Source organism: Cimex lectularius, unplaced genomic scaffold, assembly GCF_000648675.2.
Source record: "Cimex lectularius strain Harlan isolate CLEC.00 unplaced genomic scaffold, Clec_2.1 scaffold47, whole genome shotgun sequence".
NCBI classification, from domain to species: domain Eukaryota; kingdom Metazoa; phylum Arthropoda; class Insecta; order Hemiptera; family Cimicidae; genus Cimex; species Cimex lectularius.
Window position 1 is genome coordinate 1,831,169 of NW_019392686.1, and position 19,804 is coordinate 1,850,972.

The window sequence follows — 19,804 nt, forward strand, 5'->3', positions numbered from 1 at the left end:
AAATCTTAGGGAACAGTAGATTTCTCAGACCTGACAATTACTTGCTGTTTACACCAATTATAACTATTTCAAATTAACTATAAAAGAAAAACTACTAATTACTGCACAAGATAAAAATGTTGCAAAATAATTCTGGATAAAATTTTGGGAACAGCAGATTTCTCAGACCTGACAATTACTTGCTGTTTACCCTAATTATAACTATTTCAAATTAACAACAAAACAAAGCTTCTAATTACTGAACAACATAAAAACACGAATGTTTGTTTTTTAAGCGTTCTAATGTCAGATTCTTCATACAGCAGATGTGATTTTCACAAAGCCAAAAAAATTTTTGATCCTTGAGTATTCTTTGGAAAAGAGCTTATTTATTCCCAATAGGACAATATAGAATATCAAATTAAAAATAAAAACTACTAATTATTGTACAAGTAAAAGATGTGAATGTTTTTTTTGTCAATCAATTTCTGATGAAATCTTGGGTATGCTTGGAAACAGGAGCTGACTTATCAGACTTGACATTTACTTGTTATTTATACCAGAACAAAAATAAAATATTAAAATTGGTTTTAATATCGTCAACACTTCTCATTATTATAATTTAAAAAAAAAATTAACAGTATTGTCATATGATTTATGAAGTGCTATAGAATGGATAATCATTGTTTTATTGATAAAAGCAGGAAGACAGTAAATATGATTTTATTATTAATTAACCATTTGCCGTTGAAATAGCATTGGAGAAAAATTAAGGCCCGTGGAAAAATATGTTTGAACCATAAAATCTGTCGATTATAGTGATCTTGGAAAGGAGTTATTTTTTTTTTATAATTCAGGCCAATTAATAACACAAAACCGAAACCGGTAATATTTTTTAAAATATTCAGGGCTGTTAAGTATATAGTGATATTTTTTCGTTTATTATTCGTCTATTTTGTAAGAAAAGTTGTCAGGTAGCAAGTTAGTTGCCTTTTTGTTAAATTGTTCTACCTTTGTTTGGCCAGTTAGTAACCTCCTCTCTTTAATCTACTCTCTAGGAATTTGGAGTAAGTTTAATCTTTAATAATCCGCTCGTAAAAATGTCTGTTACTGCGTTCTTGAAGAAATTGTGGCACATGGTTTGCGATGAAAAGACCGAAGAAGTAATTTCGTGGTCTGAAAACGGAAAGTGCTTCATCATCAAGGATCAAATCGTGTTTACATCCGAGCTACTTCCAAAGTACTACAAGCACAACAATCTTTCCAGTTTCACCAGGCAGCTGAATAAGTACGGCTTCAGGAGGGTGTCTAACCCAGAATCCTTCTTCGTCTATTTGGCTTTCGAACACCCTTCGTTCGTCAAGGGCGACTATAGCTCTATGCTCCAGATAAGGAGGAAAATCAGTTCGAAATGCAGGTCCGTAGAGGAGAAGGAGGACGACCCTCAAGGGTCCAACGATTCCAGTCTCGAAGCGCAAATCCGTCAGATGCGTGCTCGTCAGGAGGAGGTCGAGACGCAGCTTTCCGCCAACAAGATCGAAAGGGACGCGTTATGGAGAGAGCACTCCATCCTACGCCAGAAGCAGCAACAGCAATCCCAGCTCATAAACAGCCTCATACAGTTTCTCATTTCTCTCATACGTCCTAACAACAATGTTAGACGCTCTGTGCCACTCATGCTCAAAGACACGGAGAGGAACGATATAAACCTATGTGCTAAGATAAAAGAAGTACAACAAAAAGCCCAGGAAAACAACCACACAGCTCAAGATAACATTTCTGATGCCTTAATCGAAGAAACGATTTCGCCTGGTGACAAACAAATGTTTTTCACCTCCACTTCTCAAGATGAAATAAGCAATCCTATAGAAAATTGTATTGAAGAAAGTCTCAACGCCGTTCATAAAGAAAGGCGACAAGGTTTGAAAAGGCCGTGGGATATCAAAGAAGAAGAGACAGAAGAGCCAATGTCCATTCTTGTGCCCTCTACAGATGAATCGGATTCGAAGTCAGAAATTGAATTATTAAAAGATTTTTTGATGTACGACAATATACCGTATCCTTCGAGGCTGATGGATCTATTTGGTTCTGAAGACCCTCTTGGATTGAAACTGCCCGAAACAGACTGGAAAGAAACTCAAGAGGACAATGAAATAGTCGTCTACAATGGTATAAACGATTTATTTATTAACAACAAATTATCATCTTAATGTATGGATAACCATCGGACTGCTATGTTTCTAAGGCTGAATCTAAACCATCAAACTTTAAACTATCATCATTTTTTGTTCCCTAGTCTTAATTGTACATTTATGTTTAGACTAAACTTTACAATGCAGCAAATTGTGTTTGTTACCTAGTCTTAATTGTATATTTATGTTTTAATAGTAATAAAGTAGTCTGTTCAATTTGATTGTTGTTTTACTTTACCCAAAAATTAGGCTTAAGTTAGTAGAATATACATAAATAATCAAATTTTTTATATTACGTAAAGTAATTTTGTGCTGGATTGGCAGGGAAACTCTCATATACCAAGTGCACTGTCAATAGATGGTCCTTGGAGGAGCTGAAATGTAAAAGTGGGACCAACCTTACTCGATTAAGAATAGGCCATGCGAGGTTGACCACGGCCACTTTTTTTGTGCTGGATTGGCAGGAAAACTCATATACCAAGTGCACTGTCAATAGATGGTCCTCGGAGGAGCTGAACTGTAAAAGTGGGACCAACCTTACTCGATTAAGAATAGGCCATGCGAGGTTGACCACGGCCACTTTTTTTGTGCCAAAGCCCATGTAAAAAAAAAACTTGATATGTCCCTCTTAATTAAAGAGTTCATTCCTTGGTTCCATATAAAGAGTGTGTAGGAATACCTCCATGAGAGCTATGGTTGAGTGATAGTTATTTTATGTATATACTACTGATAGATGTATTGTTTTGTGTCACCTAGTATGTGTTGAGAGTATTGGGTGTGAATAGGTGGTGTGAGAGGGTCAGTGGCGAAATATTGACTACTCCATTGACCCTCAATTAGGTTAGTTATATATGTAAATGGTGACAGGATATTTAGGAATGAGTGTGTGAGTTTGGATTAAAAAAATTATTTTTGGGGCTGAAATGACAGCTGTTGGTAGCCAAGTTACCCAACTTTGGCCATGGGACAAATGAGACCAAGCTCTGACACTATTTCCCATTTGGGGTCACAATGTCATCAGAAGGACAATGGGGTTTTGCGTGCGCACCTGGCACATGGCCTTATCATATGTTTAGATTCTTATGATAGGAGCAACAACATGCTCACAAGTGGTTCGTGTTAATCCTGTGAGTTTTGATGTAGAAGCCACTTATCCTTAGACTCAGGTGACCTCCCACTTGCTCATTCTGAGGAGGTGTCGGAACTACTGGATACGCTCTGGCTGTGGTTTTGTGTGTAGTGAATTTCTAACCAGCCCCTAGAGGAACACTGCCTTCGGTAAAGGAAGCTGATAAGGATATCATTGGACAACAGGCTCTACTCTAAGTACCTGCCAGTGGGCCATGATACCAATCCCATGTAGTGTGCTACCAGGCTTGGAACTTGGAACTGAGTGCTACTTCAGTTCAGTTGGTTATTCACCTCCTTTGTCGTTACAGACATGATCTGGTACCCTAACTGATAGAGCACCTGCTGCCCGCCTGCTGATATATAGCCAACGAATACATCTTGTGCTTAAGAGAGTTCACCATGCTCTCAAGGCTATACCATTAAGCTTTGTCTGGAACCCCCTTGCATCCAAAGGTTAGGAAATGTCTTAAGGAAATATGCCATGGGATCTGGATTGAGAAAAGGAAATCCTCGAGGCTCACCTTTTCAGGTTGCACCCCTTGCCCCGTGCATAATGTACAACCCTTTGGTACCATGATTCCCAAAGTATTGAGTTTCAGTCCCTCTGGGTGGATGAAAGAGGTGAGAATTATTGTTCAATCGCTGAAGAAGGCGAATGCCATCCTGACCTCTCAGTTCAAGGGATAATTCTGAGATTGCGTGCTTGCCCTATACATCCTGGATTAAAAATGGTTCATTCTCAGATACCCTTCTCCACATGGGTGTATGCAGGGGGAGAGGTGTCCACCAAGTCCTGACACTGGACTGGTAAAGCCTGAGGTGGGTGATTCTTGACCGCGGGAAGTGGTAGGTATGCTGAAACACATATATTATGTATGTATATGCATATGGGCATAAATCAGTAATCAGTTCAGTGATTTTCTTCTTTTTAAAATGAAATGACATCAATATGAATAGTTTTATATAAGGTAAGCTTAATATAAGGTTAGCTTGATTCTTCAAGATTTGTTAAGAAAAATCAAAAAAGAAAGAATATCTTCCTCCTGTAAGTTGGTCATCTTTGATCATCCTTGTTTGCCTATTCTCATTGGTTTTACATATAAATTTTTTTAGTTTACATTTTGCCATCTTCAGTAGTTGTTCTGATCTTTTGTTTTGTTCATCTTTGTCCCATGATTAGTGAATTGCAGAAAGACAGATCCAGTAAGAATTGGCAGATCCGAATGATCAGAGATTATAATAGGTTCATCTTTCAGAAGGTGATGGTGATGTTAATAGAATATAGAAAACGAGATTTTTATATTCCCAAAGCACTTCAATTGACTCATGCTTCTATTAAGATGTAGTTGGTGGCATTGCTGCATCATCTTTATCCCGGGTCTTCTTAGTACCCTAGGTTATGTCTCCATTGGACAACTGTAGCAAAGTGTTTTCCAGTTTTGGTGAGGGTTAAGAATTGGAAAGAGATATTGCAATATTCAAAATAATAACCTTAGGTAAGTCAGTAGCAGTGTTTTTTTTTTTTTTTTTTGACAATTGCTTGTGTTTTGATTGGATTTATATTTAAGAAATTATTTTTAGCACTTTCAGACATAGAAGTTTATTAATTATTCAGAAATCGTGAGATGCAGTCTGGTGTGATGTAGGTTTCAGAAAACATTTTCTTTACCGTGCCGTTTCGATCTTTCTTGAGATCATCTTCAGGGCCTGGGATTTAAAAACATTGTTTACATTTAACAAATACATTTAGGATGTGGAAAAAAGTGAATTTATACAATGTAAAATATATTTTTTTATATTCAAAGTATTTCTACTCACTCAAAGTGTTTGTCTTCTGTGTAATTGTGCCATCTGTCGTGTTGAGAGTGCCAGTGAGATACTGCTGTTTTATATATGCTGTGAGATGTAGAAGTTTATGTTTTTAAAGACATTATCAGAGAGAGGCAGATCAGGCACCCTGCAAAAAGCCTCTGCATATAAGTGGAATGAAAAGGAAGTAAAAGCAGAAGAGATGGAAAATAGAAGCGGACCTAAGATAAATTACTGTGTTTTCTGTCAGAAATTTGTTTATTGCTTTATTTCATGTATCATTATACTTAATAAAGATTTCATTATTACTATATTATTAATTTTTAAGGATATTTTAACGCCTAAGGTCATTTCATGCCCTAACATACAAACCTTCTATCTTAGTAAATCAATTATATTTAGTGGTCTGATTAACCAAATAACTACTTTCAATTAATTATTATGTAAGGTATTGGTTGAAATGATAACGTTAGTGTCACGAGCAGGATCGAACCCAGGACCTTACACTCATGACAGTAACTTCTGTTTTAGGTTAGCTATATCCCTTCTGAGTGCTACAAAGCTCTGACTCCAAACATAAACTAATCTATCCTATTGCCATCCAAAACATTAATTTATCCTTTTAATTCGGAAGGGCAAATGTATGCAAAAATCCCATTTTAAATTATAAAATTTATTCCGGTTCTTTGATTAAAATTTTGAATTTTTGTTCCATAATTTAGGCATTTTCCATAGGCTTGTATGGCCAATAATAATAATAATATAAATAATAATGGAGTCAGACTAGCAACAGTATTAGCATGAGCTATTATTATTAATGTAATTATTACTTATGGTGTAAGTTTTAAATAGGAGTTGCAGTGTTTTTTATTCAATTTTAAGCAATGTTTCGACAACTTCCAGGCCATATTCATGCTATACAGATTTATTTCTGAAAAAAAGGTACTCAAACATTATTGATCTCTACAAATACATATTTTAATAGCAATTAAAATATCAATTCCACAAAAATAATATAAAAACAAAAAATTTTTCAGAAATAAATATGGTATAAAAAGTTATTGAAAAAATGGTTGCACCATTTCTTAATTATCAAAAACGTACATAAAAATATTTATGAGTTGTTAAATCATTAGGATGGTTACAGTTTGTCAATTATAACTACTTTTTTAAAAATTTATTTATTTAAATTGTTCCGTCTGCCCGCCACAATTCTACCGAACGTGATCATAACAAGCAAGTAACCTTATAAAACCCTAATCATAACAATCATTAACCTTATGGATTGGGTTGGCGGGAAAAGAAAGGTTCCACAATTCCACGTCTGTTTCCAAGTGCTGTTGAAATAATCAAATTTAAGGATTCTGTTTATTTTAAAAAGGAAAAGGTTGAAAACAGATCTTCGAGGGCAAAAAGATAACATTAACCAAAGAAGCTGTGTAAGAATTGTTTAAACAATTTAGTCATTACATTATATACTAAGTCTTAAATATAAATGTTGAATTTGGTAATTTATTTTGAATTGTAGTCTTAAGAAAATATTGTACTTTATGAAATATTTTTACATCCCTGAATATAGATTCTTGGGTGGGAAATGTTCTTTTAAATTGATTTATTTGTAATTTATTTTTTCTTAAGCATGGAAGCTGCGTTCAAGACGCTTGAAAACGCTCTTAAACAGTCCGAGTTGACAATGACAAAGTTGAAAAGCCGTGTCGAATCCGTCCAGCATATAATTCTGAAAGAGCACCCAGTCATGGATGCGATCAAGCTTATTAACACTATCGAAGAAGAGGCTGCCCAACTGGCCGAATTTGACAACGAAGTACGACATCAAAGGGCTATAATCGACCTTGCCCTACGAGAAAAGGTGGTCGATCTACGAATGAAATACGAAGACTGGATTAAACATTAAAAAAACACTATTGTATTATGACTGTTTTTTAATGTGTGTTTTTCTGCTGAAAAAAAAAAATCAGTTATTCTTTAATATATCTGACGATTGCAATTTAATTTATTCAGGGCCACTGTACATTGGTAAATGAAGTTTGTAAGAAATGATTTTTATCAAAAATAAATTTGTAAGAAATGATTTTTAACTAAAATAAATTAATTTGATGTATTACTTAACATTACTTATTTGGGGGGCACGAGAATTATTGAAAAATGTGAAGTATGTAAAGGGGTTTGCACTGAAATACATTTTTCAGAAGAAGCTGGTGGAAAAGTTGAAAAGAACCCTTTTTAATAATAATAACAAAATCATTTATTTTTCCAAGCTTTTCGATATATTTCAATGGAATAGTTTTTAATCTGAGTTTATATTAATAAAATGTTTCAATAATTTGTCCTTGGAGATGGAACTGCTCAAAAATCAATAGTGATATTGCCAATTTTGTAGTGTTTATTTATTATCCCTAGCATTTTTATTTTATTTTTATTATAAATTGCATTAATATTTATTAGAATTATGTTTTTTTACTGAAGAAAAATTTAATTAAGGGATTTTGAAAAATAACAAAATAAAAGCTTTTAATTCCATAATAAGGTCAACTGGCTGCGGATGGTGATCGAAACACGTCTACAAAGGATCCCACATGTGCTCAGTAAAATGGGGGAAGGGGTATATGGGAAATTTCCAGATTTTCTAAACATTGATGAACAACTCTGCCTCTATGACATCTGGCATCCAGAAATTGAAATTCCCTGCTATTGAGAGCCCTGGTTAGAGGGGTGTATTCCTCGATAATTTCTTGGACACAAAGAACTGTGGTGAGGTTGTCTTCAGCAATAAGTAGTTGAGTTCGTCCTCCAGTGTAAATCCCAGCACAGATCATTACACTGCCACTTTGAAACTGCAATGAAGGGAGCACGAACTGGGGCAGCAATATACAAATACATCCCCGGTTCTCGGAAGACTCTTCGGCGCCTGCTGTCACTATACAGATTGAAACACGACTCATCAGTAAACTTAACAGTATTCCAATTGTCCTCTTATAGGCGCTCGCTGCACCATATTCTCCTGAGTTGATGGTGGTGGGTTGTTGCCGCAGGTCTCAAAGGGGCATATGATGTGAGTCCAACTGATAAAGGCCTTAAGAAAACATCTTTACTTCATTTAGGATCTGGCGGGTACTATGGAAAGGGTTTCATCTTGCAGCATTGACAATATGTCTGTCCTCCTTTAGCGTCATAATGCTCTGAGATCCACCAGGCCTCCCATTGGCACTTCTCTGGCTAAAGCCCGGGTGACCTCACTGAGATACACCAACTGCCTCTGCAATATCAACTTGTCAGTGACCTCGATGACTCATTCTCACAATAATATTGTGAACTGGTTTCCTTGGTTAAGGAGAATACAACTGGATTAAAATGGAGGAAAGTTGTTTGCTTATAAAATGAGTAATCTTCATGTTTACTATTCATTTTTGAGCAGTTTGTATTGTGAAAGCTTGAATTTAAACTCCAGGGCTGTCAACAGCTAGGTCATTCCACCCTCTGGGGCATGCAGTTTTTAAATTACAGATTAGCTTAATTATCCTCTTTATGGCCTGTACAGTGACCAGTTGCATCTCCACTGTTGTACAGATCTCCTCATTAAGCATAAGGCTTTTTACCAGATCCAAACTTTTTTTGAGGACTCTCCTGGGCTTCCTTCAGGTATGGGCTTTTCCTCTTCAAGGAGTAGGAATCTCAGCATTTTCATCTTCTTCCTTGCAAATATCTGCACTGGCTAGTTTCTGCTGCTCCGAGTCTATACATATTCCTCCAGAGTGTGCAATGTCCAGTCAGCACTCCTAACATGTCATAGATTTAGTATTTCTGCAATGGTCTTTTGATGAACTTTTTCGCAACCCTCTGTCCTTTGCTACATTTCCATGGAGGACTTGTTTTCCATTGGCTGATAGAACCATGTTTTTGCCAGTTTGGGTTAGGAGTACTGCTAATGGGTAGTTTCCACTCTTGCTCATTTATTCTATTTTATACACTCACTGTTACTTGTTATCTAATCAAAGGTAGTTGTAATATGCTGTAAGTAAAAAAAAGGCAGTTTGGTTGGCCACAAAAGGGTTTAACACTAAAGAGCTCCAATGCATGGAGTTTTTCAATAATTTTCATTCATTCTTAAATATATTCATTCCTATTTGCATACCATTCACTCATGTAGGGTGGTGGAATACTTCATATTCCTCCATCACCTTTTATCCACACTATTATTAATCTAATTTTGAGTATGATTGGGGTACTCAATATTCATCTTGTCTTGTCTCCTTTTTTATACATAAGGAAGTAGTTCTTTACATCTATGTGGTGGATTTCCTTTATTGAAAATCTCATTAACCTGGACCAAATTATCTTTTCAGCAAGTAGGTAAATTTTTGTAAAACTTTAGGTATCTCATCCTCACCAGGCGCTTGATGTCACCTGCGCTGATTTAATACTTCATTTAACGCAATAAATGTAACGTTGAAGTCAAGATTTGAGCCCCAAATCAGTTGGTATATCTAAATCAAGCTTTTCTGGATAAAGAACATTGAAGAGATTCTCAATTTCATTTATTACAAAATCGGCCGCTCCTTTTTAATTTCATTTTAAACATTCATTTTCATTCATAGAATTCCTTAGAGCCATTCACATGGTGGCAATTTTTTTTTTTTTTTGGAACTCAAGCTTTTTTTGCAATTAAATTTTTATGTTTGAGCTTGTGTGACACTCATATCCCTAAAAATATTGTATATATGTACATTATGAGTTTGTAGTGCAATCGTTGGTTCAATAGTTTTAATTAAGTGAAATATCCTACAACTTACTTTTCAGAATTGAATACCCTCTGGGAAGGTTGTAAAGATTGACCAGTTAAATTTTTTTATCAATATTCAAAACTTACAAAAGGATCTAGGTTACTTCATCTACTTGTATATTATAACAATACAAAAAAATAAAATCAATCAAAAATACTCAATAGAAAACATGATTAAAAGAAGGTGTCAGCACCAATGGGCCGAGGATCAATAGATAAGCTCTTGCATATCAAGAGCCTGTTGATGGATGGTCCTCAGAGGATCTGATTTGTAGAAGAAGGGGTCATCACCCTATTAAGAATAGGCAATGTGAGGTTGCTACACGGACACTTACTTTTGGGCCAAAGAAAAGTTGCTTGATGTGTCGCACCTGATTGAAGGATACAATTCCTTGGTTTCATACAGTGAGCGCCTCCTGATTTGACAATTGTGTTTGAGCACGGCTGCGAGTATTTGGATCCATGTTCCGATTCTTGGAAGAAACGGGGTTGTTCTGTCATATATAGTAATGATTGTTAAGTATATCTAGTTTGTGTTGAGAGTGAATGTATTTATTAGCGTGAATGTGTGATGTGAGAGGGTAGATGGCGGAATATCGAATATATTAAGCTAGTTGTATAATATGTGTAAAGGATGATGGAGGTATATCAAGTACTTTGTCACTCTAATTCAGTGAATGTGTTTAAGAATGAATGTGAGTACGAATGGGATTGGAACTGCATGCAATTTGAGCCTATACAAATCCAAATCCAAAAATGCTCTTTCTAAATTGGAAATTAAGCATTTGTTGAGTGGTTAATTGAAATAATACAATCTTTGCCATTTAATCTGATCTGATGAGTCACTAGCCAAAAGACATTTGATACAAATAAATCAATTTTTGAATACAATTATTGAAAACTGATCAATGAACTATTTGCAGTAAAAAATTTTATTGACTCACTTCAATAATATCTACAACAACCTAAACATTTATGTGTCATCTGAAATTACTTCTTTATTGTTTTCATTATGCACACTTTTGAACTCTGGTTTTACTTATAGTTCTCGTTGTTGATGTACTTCTTCAGCAATTTAGTGTACATTGATTGAGCCTGACCCGAGTTGGTGTTATGTTTTGTATGTTGTTGAAACTCATTTGCTCTACAGCGTCAATAGGGGGCTTGTTACTGAACCCTGTGAAACTCCCACTTTAATATCCTTATCTTTAATTGATACATTTGGTTTCCTTTGCTAAGACGATTTGTCCTGTCAATTAACAAACTATGTATGAAAATATAGATTTTATAGTTTTATAGAAAGTAAATGACAATTTATGGTTAAGCGATGAATTTGATAGCATCTGTTATCCGTTCATTGGTTCAACCACCAAGTTCACATGAAAACAATAGCAGATGTAAACCACATTTTACTAAGTTGTGATTTGAAGTCATCTTGGGACGAAGATATCTACGCTGACGGGCAAAAAAATTCCGCTCACTTGTAATATAACTTGATTTGTATATATTTTTATATATTGACATTTCAATATCACTTATTTCCTCCTTTTGCCTTAATTACATCTCGATGATGCCTCTGTATACTTTCTACCAGTCTGGAAATGTCTCTTTGCTGGAGGTTAGCCCATTCTTCATGAAGAGTCCTTTCAAGATCGCGGAGTTATATGGAAGTGATGGATGTGCTGTTATTAATCTTTTGAGGTTATCACATAAATGTTCGTTGGGGTTCAAGTCTGGAGAATGGGCTGGTCAGGCTAAAACCCTGATGTTATGCTGCTGAAAGTACGTTTATACAATGTGAGCGAGATGTGGAAGGGCATTATCGTGCATTAGAATAGGATTGTGGCTGATTTCATCGAGGATAGTCAACGAATGATGTTACAAAATTTCATCCACCCAGCGAGTGGCCGTCAAAGACCCTCCAGAATCACAACCAACTCAGTGCAACTCTACATTGAAATTCCCACCCACACCATCACTGAGCCAAAATATTGGCTCTGGGAAAAATTTATCTTTCATTTCGCCTTCTCCACCCTCTTCCATCTGGAGATCGTAGAGCAAATCTACACCCATCCGTAAAAAGTACAGCAGTCCAATAGCCCTTAACAATGGCTGTGTTCTCGAGCAAATGGGAGCTGTGCAACTCTGTGTGTCCTGGTCAATTCTGGTCCTCTTACGGGGCGAAAAGCCATCAGTCTTTTAATTTACTTATTAATTACTGAATTACTGATTTAATCTTCTTTAAGCAGTGCATTCAGAAATTTGGACACCTTGAACTCCCTAGAGCTGATGAATCGCTTGAACAACAGTGCCAGTTTTGTAAATTTGTCTAAGTCAAAAAACGGTCATCCTGTGGTTCTGTTACCCTAGGTCGTCCAGAACCGGGCCTTCAACTGTAGGACCCAGTTTCTCGAAAACGTCTAACGGCGTTTCATAGTTTCGTAGGGAACTCCAATGGCAATAGCCGCATATCTGATGGAACGTCCATCATCAATACGTGCCACACCTCGCACAACATCCTCAGCACTAAATGGCATTTTTACGTTTAAAAATTGAAATTAAGAAAACAAAGATGAAAACTAAACAGATTTTTGCTCCGGAATTCCAATTGAGACTGAATAAATGACAACCGTAAAAATTGAACTCTTGAAACTAGGAGGAACCGTAAATTCCGTAAAAATTGAACATTAAAAAATCCTTTATCCTTGTTTTGGATTAAGGATTAAAAATTCATCTCTAATTGATATTTCCAATTTAAAACATAGTATAAACAAACATTATTTGATAAAAACAATGAGACAAATTGACAAACAAAATTTCTTTATATCAAGAAAATGCGAGAAAAGGAAGAAAAAAAAATCAGTTGGGTGGATGTTTTTGTCTGTCAGTGTATAAAGCTCTATAAAAGTGCAAAATTCCTTTTCCCACATCAGTTTATCTAATATTGGGCAATGTCATGACTAGTATGATATTTTATCAAATTTATTACTGGAAATTGGTCTGAGCGGCTTATTTTGCTCTGTTCAGGATTTTCATGATTTAAAAAAAAAAATTAATATAAATTTTTCAGTTTTTAAATGACGGGTTAGTGTCAAAACGAGAAGGGATTATCGTGAGAATCGAGTTTATGGGGAAACAAGGTTCCCCGAGTAGCCCCGCACGTTAAACGCCAGGGGGTGGAAGACAATTTTCAAACTCAATTAAACGTTTAAAGGCCTCTTTGACAAAGGGTTGGCAAATTGGATGACTGAATCCACTCAATAATTGTAGTTAGCGAAAGGGAAAGGGAGCTTCAAATGAACGCCCCTTTTATAAGAGGATCCGACCATGCGGAACTAAACCTAATGGCAGCTTTTTTTTATTACATTTCCCTTCTAAACATGGCGATGACTTCATATTCACCATTTATTGGGGAGAGGAACGATTTCGACTCCATTTTTTCGCACCCCCAGTCATTTCTATCGATCATTTTAATGGATGATCCTAAAGGGGTGGGTTTTTGATTTATCTGCATTGTCAAAAAGTCCTTTGGGACACGGGGGTACTTGGACGATAAACCAGCCACTATGAGAGGTCCGTTACTTTACTTGAAAATAGCTAGAAGATTTCTTTTCCACTAGTGTTCAACTGTATATCTCAAATATTTTAGGTTTAAGTAAAAAGACCAACATAATAGACCATACTGATTCACAACTCATCACGGAATATTGAACACTCACCTTGGCCATTATCACCCTCACCCCTTCCTAGGTAGGCCGTCCACTGGAGCCGTTTTCGGCCGAACTTGAATTGGGCCGGATAATCCAAAAGCGAAGAAACGAATGAGCACGCGTCTATTAGAACCAATTCGTCAATCGTGTTGGGCCGTATACGGCCGAAGCACTTTCCGATCCAAATAAAGTTGGATTTTCCAGTCCTATTCGGCCGAATGGTTACTTCGACTTCAACTGTCAACCTACGTGACATCAAACGCTCACCATTGTTTAACGCCGGTCTTTGCTTTTTGCTTACCTTTTCGTTTCGTTTTCATTTCGATGGATTGCGAAAAATTGATAAGTGCTGTTAAGGAGCAGGCTCTTGGGACATGCGTGATCCCCTCTATCATCGGAGAGATGTCCAGCGTAAGCTGTGGTCAAGGATAGCTTTAGAAATGGAACTTCCAATATTTTTGTTTATTTCTTTCATTCCATTTGTATGTAAGCTAAGAATTTTCGAGCAGCAACAAATCTTCTACATCCATTTGGGCTGTGTCGTGAACTGACGAAAATCGGCTACAGTTGACGACGGCGTTCGGCTATATTGCCGGTCGTCGGTTTGGTCAAATAGTTCGGCTGCTGAACGGCCGTCGTAGTTCGGTTCCAATGGACGAGCAGCCAAAGCCACTTTCTGACGTCCATTTCTGCCATAAAATATCTTAAATCAAAGAAAGGTCAGATTTTGACCTTACCACTTGTAAAATCCCCCAACCCTACCCAAAAAAAGATGTTATATTCGTTAAATAATTATTTAATTCTGTTCTTCGTACAACCGACTTCTCTATATCATGCTCGTTTATACGAATGTTCCTAAACCAAAACAACCAGCACATTGTACTACATGATATAGGCCAATAAGTCTACAACCCATTTTGGGTAAAATTTTATAGCAGTTCCTATTAGAAAGAATTCTTCCAATTTCCTACAATCAATTTGGTTTTCACAACTGTTTTTCAACTATCCAACAGTGCTATCGTGTGGTAGACATCTCCTCAACTCTTGAGTTGGGGCAGTACTGTTCAGTGGCCTTTCTTGAAGCCAAGCTTTTGATCTTGTTTAGATCCGGGAGTTCATCCTCAGGGCATTCTCTCTATATAATATCTCGTATCTCCCTGACCAGTTGCCCTGTTAGAATATTTCTCCATCTACGCTGGGGTTTCTCAGGGTAGCGTTCTGGCCCCCACGCTATATCAGGTGTACACAGATGATATTCCAACATGTCCCCTAACCACACACTCATATTTGCAAATGATATAGCGATCCTCTCTAGAAACCCCTGCCATTTTTTCTCGAAATCTTCAACAACACATCATACTAATAGTCTTGGTGTGAAAAGAAAAGAATAACATTTAACACAGATAAATCCACTCATGTGTCTCAATAAAAAGATCTTCCTTCCAATACTTAAATAATATTGCCTTCCCAACTGCTGACAAGGTGCAGTACCTCGAACTTGTACATCGACAAACGCTTGACGTAAAATCCTCACACTCGTCCGAATCGTCCAGAAGTTATGAGACGATACAGAGCTCTTGCACGAATTTTTGACCAACGCCCTGACTTACCTCGCAAAAATAAAAGGATGCTTTACAACACCGTAGATAAGCCAATATGGACTTAGGGTCTAGATGNTCTCTCTCTATTTCTTACATTCACTAATTTCGTGGTCCGCTTGACCAATTAATACATTACAATTAATTAAGGTTTTTAGTTGAGATGAAAAAAAGGTAATGGCACGAGAGGGATTCGAACCCACGACCTTCGGCTAGATACGCCGCTCCTCTACCACCTGAGCTATCGTGACCTGGATCAACTCCCCATCTCAAAACATCACTCATAAGGTGGGGAGTTGATGTCCGAATGGAACGAGGTCACGATAGCTCAGGTGGTAGAGCAGCGGCGTATCTAGCCGAAGGTCGTGGGTTCGAATCCCTCTCGTGCCATTAGCTTTTTTTCATCTCAACTAAAAACCTTAATTAATTGTAATCTATTTCTTACGTTTATCTTACAACCTGCAGACACTTTTTGTTGTAGCTGGTAGTTTGTAGACGGGCTGAGTATTATGGCTTCTTGTATTTGTATAGATGCAGTCAGCTCAATATTTCAAGATTTCGACATATTATTTGTTTTGTGCACTTGTGTGATTTTCATATGTGATGATCGATGATCGGAGTTGGATCTCCTCAGACCTCATTCACTATCTGATTTCTAAGCTTCTTATTGGGGTTACTTTCCATGGCTCTTTATTGAGAAAACTAAGGTTATTCTATAGTATAAATTCTAAAAAATGATCACGTCTTTTGTTGTTGTTTGTGTTGATCCATACCTTGTTATGGGAGTTTTCATCAGCTCCGATGATTTTCTGGAAGTTTGCTAGTTTATATTCCATCAGGTCTTGACTCGTGAAAGAAGCTGGTTTATTATCAAAAATATTACTAATTTTAAGAACATATAAGACAAATAAATTAACTCGAAGTTTTTCTCTATGATCAAAGCGAGAATGTGAAAGATTATAACATGAAAATTAAGGGATTTAGTCAGATTGAGTTCGTTTGCACTTAACTTTGGCAAAAATGCGACTTATTCTTGTTGTATTCATTACCCTAGGGAAACTAGGGTACAGTTCGAGCATAAGGGAGATTTTCATTATTCCGTATTTACAAGGGATTTCAATGGACGAAGTTACGAGTTTTGTAGGGGTCTGAATCATGGTAACGAAGGGTCACACGGAAGACGTGCCCGAAGGTCTAATAATAATATTTCCATCTTCCCACCGCACGTCTTGAAAGGACGGGTGGAAAAAGGACGGAAGAGTTTCTCGAGAAGAATGGTCCGAGGGTACTGAGACAAAGCGCTATTGAAGGCTCCTGTCAAAACAGACTTAAGAGCTAAACGGCCAAAGGAGAAAATTGGTCGACAGAGGCCAATGAGGGAAAATTGGACCTGATCTACCTGTCAAAACAGGCTCCAGCTCTTATTTCAGCCCTATTTCCTTTCTGTTATTTTTCACCTTTGCGCCTTTTTTGTTTGTCTTCAACGGGGTCTGTGGATTTATTTAATTGCCCGTTTTGATTTATGAGCTCCGATTTCCTTGTAATCGCGTGACTGACGTGAGCACAACGCAGGAAACGACATGCGATATTTTTCGACGTGTTAAAAGAAGAAAAGCGAAAAATAATTGAAAAAAAGTTCCCCTTTCTGCTCCTACTTCCGGACAATTCCAGTTCAATATTGTTTGAACAAAGCAACGCCAAAGTTTTTCATAGAGACATAAGGTATGTAGGCTGACACTAAGGACCATGCTACCGTTAAACTGCATAAATCAGTTATTATGTATGACAACTAGTTTTTTAGTTTTTAGTTCAAGTATATAATGAAAACTTTTCTACACACTTTCCCTTGGGTATTTATATTCACAGACAGTAATAAATTGTTAGTTAAATTTTATGAGCAAAACCGTGCAATAAATTGTTCCAATTTTAGTATATGTACCGCCGAAGCGGACCAATGGCCAATAAGGACGTTTTACACTGAAATGTCAACATTGAAACAATTTTTAATAGATACTTCCATTGTTTTCTATACAAAAATCACTCACTTATTGTTAAATAGAATTTTTACAGCTAAAATCGCAGTGCTGAGACTGCTAACAGATCAAGTGTCATTTTCATTTCTGCCAACAAGAAAATAATATAAAATAAAACACACATTTAACCCATTTTTTCCGCACCAAATTTTAAAATACCTATTTTCATACAAAGGTTGTTAATACCATGGTATTGCTTGATTTTAAAAAGCCTTTTGGTTCTGCCGCATGGGTCTTGTAGCAGAGACGTCGGCATCGTTTCTCTTTCTTGTTTGCTGCTTGTAAGCTTATATCAATCTTTCTTACTAGGTGATCACGGTGTGTAGTGGCAGGTACTGTTCTTTTCAGCCGTTAACTTCTGGAGTTCCTCAAAGCTTTGTACTTGGTCCTCTCTTATTTGCATTATTCATTAACGATCTGCCTGAAATAGTCCAGTACTCCAAGTACTACCTTTTTGCAAACTTTTCAACAGGTGAGTTCCACTAATATTAATGATGGTGTTGTTCGTATGAATGATAGAGATTAATTCCATCTCAACATGGTCAATAGCAAATAGTTTCGTTTTAAATTCATTTAAGACCCAAGAAATTATTTTCTCGGCTTCATCCTTAAACGTTTTTCCCAGTATTTTATGTGATGCCACTATTCCATACTCTCCAACTGTTCACTGTTTGGGGATTGTTTTGGCTGTAAAATTTTCATGGCTGCCTCTAGTATCAAGCAATTTGTGAAAAAGTTAACTTTGTTCACTCTTTTAAAAAACTAAGTTATTTTACATCTTATGAAAACGCCATATTTTTTCAAGAGGTTAGTACTATCTTGCAAGTTTTGAGGCCTTTGGAGGGTTCAATTTTCTACCTGTCGTAGGTTTGCTATGACATTTGATTCACGGAAATTTGTATGTATTAGGGTTGATTTATACAGGCACGTAAAGGGAACGTAAAGAGAACGAGCCGAGCCCGTAACGAGTCGTTGGAAACTTTGCTTTCTTGCTTTTCAATGGAAGTGTTTATACAAAGACGAGGCCCGTGCGATTCCCACGCAGTTGTCGTCGCCAACGATTCTGCTGAGGTTGTCGTTCAGTACCCGTCAGTGTTCTGTTGAAAGAATTCGTTCGTTTTTTCAGGTAATCAATGCAAAAATAGATGGACGAACATTGAAGATCATTTTCGAAGATATATCCAAAAGCGTAAAACCAAAAGCGGACAGGCTGCTGAAAACAACACCAAAAAATAAGATAATAATAATAAGATCAACTGAAGTTTCTCTTGCCCTATTCAATTGACAGAGACAGACTAACAAATGTTCCAGTGCAAGAAATATCAGCACTAACCGAACAAATAGAGGCAATGGAAGAAACACCCCCTAATGATGCTGAAACCAACCAGCCCCAAACCTCATCATCTGCCGTTGGGAGGATATTCCGAGGTCACAGCAAAGTGGGAAGATCTCAAAACACTGCCACTTCTCCTGATATACCTTTCAACCCCCACATGTTCCAAACGTCTCGTCTCAGTACTCCCAAAACTGTTTCAATACAAATTCAACATCAATAAACGTAGCAAGTATGAATAACAACAGCCCAGATAGAGATTCGGTCTTCTTGTCACAGTGATCAACCTTTCATCGTACAACCCGCACCTGCAGATAACTCTCTTCGTGAATATTTCAACAAGTATCCCTAGTTACATTATTTTTAAATAAGTGTTGTAGAAATCAGACTATTACCAGATCGGATAATGTGAAATAAAATATTTAAAAATGTTTTGACATTAGACTTTTATTTCTACCTGAAACACAGAGCTAAACGTTCCTTTGCAGTTATAGGCTCCTTCCAGTTTGTGTTTTGTTTTTTGATGAGCGGTCTGATTTTGTTGAGAATGTTGAGCTGCTCATCCTAAAATATTCAAAAAACTTGCGATCGTGTGGAATTAATTGTCTGAAGATTTTAAATTGGCCGTGCGTTCTGCGGAGTTTCCATGCTGGGTGGACACTCCACATTTTCTTACTTTTCTTCGTAGGAGTCCGTTTCTCTTCCTCCTCCAACAAAACTGCTACAGTAGCCAAATCTTCAATCGAAAAATGTAACTGCGACATGCTTGCAACAACGCAACTTGATCACAACTGAACAAAGTGTGGCAATTCACGTCACGGTCACTTTACGTACATGTATAAATACCCAAAACACAGACTCGGCTCGTTCTCTTCACGTTCCCTTCACGTTCCCTTCACGTGCCTGTATAAATCAACCTTAAAGCCAGGAACACACTTACCCCATGCCACGCCATGCGACGCTACCCGACGCCTTGCCACGTTTTGGTGGGGTGTGCACATCTATCCGACGCAAGCACACGTTGCATCACTATCACAATCGCAACGCATCTTTTGTTCTTAATGCACTATTTTGAGCAAAACCTTGTACAGCCATGTAATAAATTGTTAGTTAAATTTTATGAGCACAACCATCTAATAAATTGTTTGTTAAACTTAATTGTTTTAAATAAAGTTACTCCTAACCATCATAATTAAACAATGTTTATAAAAACTTATG

The 19,804-nt window shown here is 36.8% G+C and overlaps 1 protein-coding gene across 1 annotated transcript; it reads left to right on the forward strand.

Annotated features, from left to right (window-relative positions):
* The first annotated feature begins 693 nt into the window (after nucleotides 1–693).
* LOC106661254 (heat shock factor protein 1-like) lies at nucleotides 694–2,392 on the forward strand. The gene has a single exon (XM_014384538.2). It carries the CDS (start codon nucleotides 1,080–1,082, stop codon nucleotides 2,187–2,189), a length of 1,110 nt encoding a protein of 369 aa, XP_014240024.1. The 5' UTR covers nucleotides 694–1,079; the 3' UTR covers nucleotides 2,190–2,392.
* Nucleotides 2,393–19,804: the final 17,412 nt, after the last annotated feature.

Excerpts from the sequence above, each read along its gene's own strand:
- LOC106661254 (XM_014384538.2), top strand. The coding sequence starts at position 1,080 with ATGTCTGTTACTGCGTTCTTGAAGAAATTGTGGCACATGGTTTGCGAT.